A 9265-nucleotide genomic window follows, 5' to 3' on the forward strand; every position below is an offset into this window, starting at 1 on the left:
ATCTACCATCCTGATTTTACAGCGGTGATTCCTTTACTTCTATTAAAAGTCTTCTTGTAAGACAACTGAATGCTTTTTCATTGTTCTAAGATCCAAGGGTTTGGGTCTGTGGTCACCTATGCAAATTGGTGACGATTTTTACCAAACCTTCCCCAGGAAGTGGGGTGCAAGGGTTTGGGAGGATTTTGGGGGGAAAGACGTGTCCAAACTACGTTTCCCAGTAAACCCAGTTAAAGTTTGGTGGTGGCAGTGGAAATCCAGGGGCAAAGGATAAAATTAAGTTGTACCTTGGGGAAGTTTTAACCTAAGCTGGTGAAAGTAAGCTTAGGAGGTTTTCATGCAGGTCCCCACATCTGTACCCTAGAGTTCAGAGTGGGGGAGGAACCCTGACACCACCATATTGTCTAACCTTGCCGGTTCAGAGCTGCTACTCGACAGGGGTGTGCTCTGAAAGCAAGACCGCAGAATTCTGTTCCAGCTGGCAAGTGGGTGAACATAATGTCCATGCAGGGTAGTAACCATGTCCCAGGCCTCAAAGGTGTTCAGGCTTCTCACTCCTATTGAAATCAACGGAGTTATATGTCTAAATACCTTTGAGCATCTAGGCTCAAATATCTTTCAGTTTTGTTAATGACCTCAATGGGAACAAGACTGGGCCATCCCAATACCAAAAGGCCTGGCTATGATTGGAACTGAAGCTGATTGCAGGACCCTGGCTCCCTCCATAGTCCTTGCATTTACTCACTTCTGACCTGGCTCAGAACTCCACAGGTAAGTAGCTATGGCACCTCCTAATGTCAGCAGACTTCACTCAGACGAGCAGCTCCTTATCTACTTGAGCCTGATCCATAAGGACATTACATTTAAAAACATAAATTAATTATAAATATAGATACACCCTAATTAATATTTAAATGAGATAAATAAGGAGCTGGAATGGTTCTGGGCCCCCACATAATATTTTTTATTATAGATTAGATATAGCCTTTCAGTAATCTGCTTTATGCTCCAAATCAAACACTCCCAACATATTACATTATTCAGTCAAGAGGTTTAGATGAACACATAACTCCAACAGGAAATGAAGTCTTACTAACCAAAGAAAAGAGCTAAATACAAACTCATAACAATGTTTCTCTCAAAGGCCGTTTACTGTGATGTGTTCCCTGAATCACTGGCAGCACATGCCAAAACCATGGGGAAAGTACAGAAATTGGGCTTGTTTTTGCCTTATGAGCTGCTTGTTGGCTAGTTTTTGCTTGTAGCTTGTTTGCCTTGTAGCTTATTGCAAGCAGGGTGAAGGGGTTAAGCTGGGGGGTGGGGAGAGAGTCAGGGGTGCACAGCGGGCCCACCACAGTCCCAGACTGCACACCGGGGGATCTAGTCACATAGAGTGTTGGGATTCTTAGGGATTGGCTTGTTTTGAAATGGGATTAGCTTGATTTTTGGTTTATTGTGAAAGTCGGGGTGATTTACCACGTGAAAATTGGCAACAGTAACACACACACTTGTGTATCACACACATGAAACTGTTTGGCTATAAGCCACCATGTCATGGGGTGAATGGTCCCCTTGCAGGATCTGTTTCCACAGCCCCTCTCCTTAAACTGCCAATGTTGTCTCAGTAGAACGGAGCTGCCTGTCACTAAGGCCCGATCTAAACCTGGTCCTAGTTTTTAGCTAAATTAGACCCTTGCCTATACAGAGCAAGCAACTATGTTTAACAACTGTATTTAGTTATAACAGAATTTGCTGGATAGTGTGGCAGGAGGAGCCAAACTGTGTTATTGCCCGGTTTTAAAAAGATGTATTAGCCCAGGTACACACGTAGCTGGCACTGGCCATATCCACCCTGACTAACCAAACCATGCTTTTGCCCAGATTAGCCACAATCATAAACTGAGGTTTCAGAGTAACAGCCGTGTTAGTCTGTATTCGCAAAAAGAAAAGGAGTATTTGTGGCACCTTAGAGACTAACCAATTTATTTGAGCATGAGCTTTCGTATGCTACAGCTCATGGTTGGTCTCTAAGGTGCCACAAGTCCTCCTTTCCTTTAATCATAAACTATGTTATCACATAGCTGCTTTGCGTACCCCCTGGGACCTTAGCTTGTGACATGATTTGGGAATCAGAACAGTCTGCCCATAGCTATATTGACAGGTTTCAGAGTAACAGCCGTGTTAGTCTGTATTTTGCAAAAAGAAAAGGAGGACTTGTGGCACCTTAGAGACTAACCAGTTTATTTGAGCATAAGCTTTCGTGAGCTACAGCTCACCTCATGGGATGCATTATATTGTGTTTAAACTGAGTTCAACTAACACGTGCTTCCCTAAGTGGGGCCTGAGAGACAGTCCCTGACTGCAACAAGAGCCTTGGGGACCGGCTTACCCAGCCAGTGCAACGCCGGAGCGGCGGCCCCGCTCTCTGTTCCGGGTTACAGAAAGCGATGGGCATGAACCGGGGGACCGCATACAGGGCAACTGCATTGCGACGGGACACGGGTGTGGGTGCGGGTGTGTGGGCGGGCGGGTTGTCTCGGGTGTGTGTGTAAAACTGGGGCAGGGCGAATCCCAGCTCGGCCAGGAGGGCGGCGGCGAGTCCCGGTCTCGGGGGCGGGGCCGGCCGGCGGGGCCCGTGTTCCGGGGAGCAGAGACGGAGCGCGCTGGCCTGTAGGGCGGCTGTAGGGCCCTGGAAGCACCGACCCGCCCCACCTCGGCGGCCCTGCGCGGGGCTGTGGGCTGGCTCCTGCCGCCCCGCCTCCCCACTGGGGCTGGAGCCGCCGCCGCCGCCTCCCGCGGCGCGTCCGCCCCAGCCGCGCCGATGCCACGTGGGAGGCGGAGGAGCCGCCGCCGGCGCCGGCCGGGAGCCCCGGGGCCCCCCCAGGCGCAGGGGGCGCCGCTGGCCGGGCGGCGAGAGGCGGGGGGCTCCCGGGAGCGGGCGGGGGCCGGCCTGCCCCGCTGGGCCCCGCGGGAGGAGGTGCTCGGCGGCGCCCAGGGAGAGCTGGGCCTAGCGGGGCTGCTCCCGGCCCCGCCCGGTAGCGCGGCGGGGCCTGCCGGGGTCTCCCACCCGTGGGCCGCCCCCGTCCCGCTCCTGGCCCCGCTCCTGGCCCCGCCGGCCCCCCGAGCGCAGGGCAGCGGCCTGCCCGCCGCGCTGGGCATCTTCCGGGAGCTGGCCGGGCTGGCGCGGGAGCCGGGGCCCGGAGCTAGCAGGGCGGGGGCGGCGCCGCGGCTGAGGACCGTGTACGTGAACCCCAGGTGGCTGGAGCGGCAGGCGGCCTTGGCGGCGGCCCCGGAAGGCCCGGTCGGGCCGCAGGGCCCGGAGGCTGCGAGCGGCTCGCCGGGGCCTCCGCCCGCCACCCAGGGGGAGGCCTGCCCGGAGGCAGCGAGTCCCTACGTGGGGCTGCGGAGACCCCTGGGCTACCAGCTGGCGAAGGCCACCAAGGAGCGGATCTGGAGGGGGGAGTTCATTGACCTGTTCTCCTTGCTCCACACAGAGCTGGCCCCGGAGCACGAGCCTGGCCAGGGGCTGGGGGACACGCTGGACCAGTGGGTCTCCGCCTTCCTGGTGTACGCCAGCGTGCTGTGCGAGAAGCACCCCCAGAGGTGTGGGGCCATGTTCAAATACCTGGATGTCATCCGCAAATTCCATGCCACCTACGGCGGCACTTCTTGGCTGCACTATGACGAGGACTTCAGGCGGCTGGCGGCCAAGGACCCCACCATGGCCTGGGGGGATGTGGACTTGAATCTCTGGATGAAGTGGATGGCCCCGTTGAAGCCATCCACAACCAGGCAGCTGCAGGCTGCGGGTGACCAGCAGGCTCCACTGCGGCCTCAAAATCCCAGGACGGATGATAAAAGTCAGGTGTGCCGGGCTTGCAACAGTGGCACATGCTCCCACACTGTCTGTGCATTAAAGCAGAAATGTACAAGGTGCCAGGGGCATCAGGGTGCTGCCCATGTATGCTGTGCATCCAAAGGGGAAGAGGAAGGAGGGCAGATTGAAAGACCACGGAAAGCAGAAGAGCAGCAATGCTCAGAATGTCACTCGAGTTGAGACAGGGCCTCACTCCTAATAGTCTAGAGATTTTCACACAGATACAGATTTTTTTGGCTAAAAAAGTCAACTAAGAATCTGTAGTTGACTGATACACCATGGTTTAGGGTGTAAACAAAGCTCCAGCGGGTTAGAACAGAACACTTATTAGAAAATGTGTTCCTTACTTGTATCTTTTTTTTGGACATTCTACTGCCCAACAGAAATTAGTTATTGATACTGTTGTAATGTTAAGGCCCCCCAGCAATCTGTTTTTCCTCTTTGTAAAGAATATGTTGCTTTCCAAGAAATCGCAGGTGGGTGGGAAAGAAAACCAGGAGAATTGACCTCTAATTGTCTTAAATATGTTCCTAATGGTAGTTATTCATATACAAAACAGAATGTGCATGAGATTTTGCTGTTGTGATTTTGGGAGGATTTGGCATCTGCAGGCGAAGTGAAAGATAAAAGCTGGACAAAGATGCACATCAATGCAAGTGAGATAAACCAGAGTTTTGGTGGGCACAGTTTGCACCACTTCTAACGAATAGAGGATTCAAGTCAAACTCAGGATTCAGTAGATTAAATCCACAAGAGTTTTAGCCTGCCTTGTGCAAAAGGACAAGAAGAAGGCCTTGTCTACATTAAGGATTTGCCATTATTACAGTCTTCAGTGTAACTGGACTGGTGCAACCGCGAAGGTACACCTGGTGGAGCTTATTCCATTTGAAGCAGGGAGGAGCTCTTCCACCAGTACAAATAGCAGCTCTGTCTGTACATGAGGGGTAGCATCTGTCCAGTTATAATAATAATGACTATAATAAAAGCAAATTCCCACATATATACAAGATCAGAGACTGAATATTGAGTCTCGGGTCAAATGTATGCTAGTTGAAAGGCTTTGTTAATGCATTCGCTATTCTTATTTTTTTTTTTAATTGTTTTGAGGACCCTAGGAGGCAAACTAATTTTTGATGCATCCTTTTGGATTCTTGCTATTCTATATTTTATAGTGACTAGCACAGAGCTGTTAAAGGATTGGACTGTACTAGCATGATCTGGAAATAGATAACTTTTCTAGGAGAATTGCAAGTATTTAATAAGTCACACTAAGTCCTCAGTTTTGTACCACATCAAAACTGGTTTGTCTGAGCCAACTGCAAAAACAGTGGAAATGAGTGCCATAGAATGTGTACCAAATAACACATACTGTAATAGCTCCCAGTGCAGCTCTTGTGGCATTAGTACATTTTTGTAATGATAATACTCTATGCTTATGCAATTTGTTCTGACATCTCTCTTTAGACTTCTCATTTCTGAGATGTAGCAGATCAGTTTTTACTTCACTGCAGATCTTACCATGTGAGTACTCTAAATATAACATGTTAGACATATTTTTCATCCTGTTAGAGATTGGATTTGCAGTTTGTAATCTTAATCAGACTTTTAATTCTGTTGTTCTAATTATTAGTACTGGCTATGGAACAGCTGTTACGTTTAGCACCAGAGGGCTTGATCCTCTTCCTATTGAAGTCAGTGGCAAAACTCCCTCTGATTTCAACAGGAATAGGATTGGGCTCAAATTTGCAGAGTTTTCCTAAGAATTTGAGGAAGCTGTCAGAACTTACTAGCATATACAGAAGTGTTAAATGTGTGTGGGAGGGTTCTCTTAAATGGGTTCAGATAAATAGTTTGTATTTTACAGTAAGGGCTTGTCTAAAATAAAAATTGTATCCACCTTAACTATAATGGTGGTTGACTCTACCAGTGCAGTTAAAGCAGTATAGCTGCCCTAGCATGGTTGCAGTTGTATTGGTATAAAAGCTTATACCAGTGTAGCTTCCCCTATGCAAATAATCTCTCACACTGCTATAACTGCATCCAGACTGGAGCACATACAGGTATAACTATTTCAGTTTATTTAAAAAAAAAAAAAATAGCATTCCTAACCGAAATAGCTATGCCAGGATATCTGTTATAGACCAGACTTAAGTTAAAGTGTGAGGCTTCCATGGCAGGGCGCTGATGGAGACACAAAAGTGTGGTGGTGTTGCTTTCCTTATGGGTGACCTGCAAAGGAAAACATTTCTTTTCCTGAGCTATTTATTGCTCCTTTATGATGTATAAAGACGGTCTCCAAGAAATAAAAGTTGTATTGTCTGTTCGTGCTGGAAGACTATAGAACTAAATGGAATAGTAACATCACATTAAGCTTAAGTCTTTTTCATTCTTGAATGAGAGAAGGGGATGCTGTCTTCACACAGGGAGCTTTTCTCCCAGCTGTTTGAATATTGAATATTTCTTTGTTTGAATATCTTTTCATTTTTTTGTTTCATAAAAACAAAACAATAAAAAATTCAGTTTTAAGCAGTGTGACTAAACATTCTTTCCTTTTACAATCAAAGGTTGTGAAAACTACATCTTAGATTTCAGTCTCTTGTAATGTTTTATCCCCCTCTCCCCCCCGTTCTCCTGTTCTACAGACTGTTGATCACAGCTAGAACAAAATCAAGACTTGTTCTTCTAATTTTTACATTAGAAATATCTTTTAAAAAACAAAAAACAACCCACTTGAGGCACTCCTTTACTTCATAAAGAAGCAATCAAGAAACAATTTTTAAGGGCTGGGGTGAGAAATGATAATTTGGTTTTGGACTTGATAGTTGGCATCAGTGTGTCATCTGAGACAAATTCTTGAAACTTATGTCTAGATAAATTTTAGGTAATTCTCAATTTTTTTATACCACATTCAAGGAGAAAGCTAGTTAGAAGGGCAGTCCAACTAAATTGGTGAGTTACATGCTATAACTGACTAACTCTAAATTTTAAATGCGTGTGTGTGCATTTGTTAAAGACAGAATTTTTTATAGGTACCAACAGCCTGACTCCATTGTTGTCTAAGTGGAGTTCAGGTATTGTAATGCATCCATTTACCTCTGCTTTTGCTGCATTGCATGCTCTGCTAAAGAAGACATAGGAGACTCATTTTACCCAACCAGCAGTTGTAGCAATGGACTACAATCAAGCCAGTTTGTTGGACAATAGGAATACTTGCAGTGCAGCATTTGGCACAGACTATCCAAAGAGGGCAAAGATTCAGGAGGGTGAATGAGTTGAACCACCTTTGAATGAAGTCTGAAACAACTTCCAGAAGGGGAACGCTACTCTAAAATACTACATAGAAAATATAAGTTAAAGTGAATATTGTAATTACCAGATTGTCCCTTCTCATTCAAACAAACTATTTTGTGCTGTTCTGGGTCCTTAAAAGATCACACCTAAATATTTCAAAATCTATGTACTAATTTAAAACAGATTTCAAATCTTTGTTTTTATTAACTTTTCTATTTCATGAAGAATATCTGCAACAACATGTACTGAGTTGAAATATATCCTACATTCAGTAGATCAGAGGCTGTTGACAGTTGTCTTACAAGATTCACACATTTCCTCTCTTTCCTCTGGGGGGAAAAAGCATTAACTTCCATTGGCACCTTCAAAAAAGCCATAGGGCAGTCATACATACCTATCTTCTTCACCATACATAGAGATTACAAATTATTCTTCCATTTATCCCGATAGCATATCTAGCATTGTAAATATCAGGTTATGAATGGTTATTGTCTGGTGCCAATGAAAGTTAGATTAGATGGATCATGGCTTAATTTTTTTTTTTTTTTTTCCCCCAGTGTTCTGTTTTCTCTCCCCCTCACCTCACACACTAGGGCATATGATCAAGGTGATAGTATTAGGTATCAGAAAATCAAGTATTATCTGTTCTGTTTTCCCATTCTTGGTTGTCACAATATTGTGCACTAACTTGAGATGTTTGTAAATTCATATTAAAAATGTTTGAGACCTCATCTAAATAAATTTTTTTTTTTTAAATGTTGTGCTTAGCTTTTAGCCTTAGACTCATTTTTTGTTCTCCCTTGCGCTGCCACGTCCCCTTTAATTACCTTCTTGCTTCCATGTCCCTTTACCTGGTCTTGCATTGTGCCTCTTGGACCCTTTGTGTCTTTGGTTTTTAATTGTGATGGCGCAGCAGAACCTTTTTGTGTGTGGAAGGAAATTTTACTAGGATCATCTACAGAAAATACTTTGGGCATGGAGCTATTTGTTTCCTTGGAAATTGGCTGTGTTTTACAAGGGTTACCTGAGTGCAGTAACTGTTCTGGGGACAGATTCTTAGCTGGGGTAAATTGATTTAGTGGAGCTGTGATAGTTTATACCACCTGCTGATCTACCTCTTGTTGTCCAGAAGTTGGTATGGCTTATAGTTGTGCTTGGATAAATTCATGCTGTTTTTGAGACAGTAATGCTTTGAAAGTCCCAAAACAGGGCCTCCCCAAGTACTCCAGTAGTCAGTGGACCACCTAGTACTGTAAAATGCAATTGGTAATTTTATAGCTCAGACTGAAAAGGCTTGTTTTAATTAAATGCATTGTCCAGGTGCTGAGGATTGCTATATTTGAATGTCATATTTTCCTGTTCTTTACCCTCCGTTTCTTCCCGCTTGTTTAAAATTCCTCTATTTAGCAATCATGTTGTCTCCTACCCATTGCTACTGCTGTAGGTGCTGACTGGGGAAATGGTTGTTAACATTATGATGGAATCCCTGCGGTGCAGCCTGGGATTGTGGGACTGTGCCCCCTTAACTCTCCCACCTGGGCTGTCTCTCAGTGCCTTGCTAGTGACCAGCAGCTAACCCCGCCAAGCACTGTGATCACTCAGCACAACAGCATGTGGAGCCCTACACCCAGCTATATTGCACGAATGCCCCCAGAGCCACTCATGAATCACACACAGAAGGCATCAGAGCCAAATCCCTCCCAGCACTGTACACCAGGAATATACCGTCTTGCTCAAGATGAGTAGTGCAAATTTATTAATTCGTTTACCACTTCATCAATGGAAAGTGGATATACACCAGCCTTTGCAAAATCTGAGCAGATTTGCCACACACTTCGTAAAAACTCACTGGTAGAGATAAACAGTTAAATTTATTGACTATAAAAGATAGATTTTAATTGATAGGCAAAAAGTCAGTTTGTTACCAAAAGAAAATATAAGTGCACAGTCTAAACTCTCAACCCTATTAGACTGGGCAGCAACTAGAGAAGCAGTTTTTCTCGCCCCACTGGATATTGCAGTCCTTAATATACAGATGTATCCCTTAAATCTGGGCCTGTCTCCTCCATTGGAGTAAAAAGAAAAGGAGTACTTGTG

The 9265-nt window shown here is 45.6% G+C and overlaps 1 protein-coding gene across 8 annotated transcripts; it reads left to right on the forward strand.

Annotated features, from left to right (window-relative positions):
• Window positions 1-2593: 2593 nt before the first annotated feature.
• On the forward strand, window positions 2594-7928 carry LOC119566417 (collagen alpha-1(II) chain-like). Of its 8 annotated transcripts, XR_005225474.2 has the most exons (4): window positions 2595-3865; window positions 5342-5398; window positions 6791-6826; window positions 6907-7928. XR_005225474.2 is itself a non-coding variant. In XM_037900123.2 (3 exons), exons 1-2 carry the CDS (start codon window positions 2822-2824, stop codon window positions 5354-5356), a joined length of 1059 nt encoding a protein of 352 aa, XP_037756051.1. In that variant the 5' UTR covers window positions 2594-2821; the 3' UTR covers window positions 5357-5398; window positions 6791-7928. The 8 variants fall into 8 exon arrangements, 3 of the variants coding, with proteins under 3 accessions (XP_037756051.1, XP_037756041.1, XP_037756058.1); XM_037900123.2 differs by having other exon boundaries at window positions 2594-3865; window positions 6791-7928; XM_037900130.2 differs by lacking the exon at window positions 6791-6826 and having other exon boundaries at window positions 2596-3865.
• The last annotated feature ends 1337 nt before the right edge of the window (window positions 7929-9265 follow it).

This window comes from Chelonia mydas, chromosome 1 (assembly GCF_015237465.2).
Source record: "Chelonia mydas isolate rCheMyd1 chromosome 1, rCheMyd1.pri.v2, whole genome shotgun sequence".
NCBI lineage: Eukaryota > Metazoa > Chordata > Testudines > Cheloniidae > Chelonia > Chelonia mydas.

What these genes read in the sequence shown, in the direction of transcription:
- LOC119566417 (XM_037900123.2), top strand. Translation starts at nt 2,822, where the DNA reads ATGCCACGTGGGAGGCGGAGGAGCCGCCGCCGGCGCCGGCCGGGAGCC.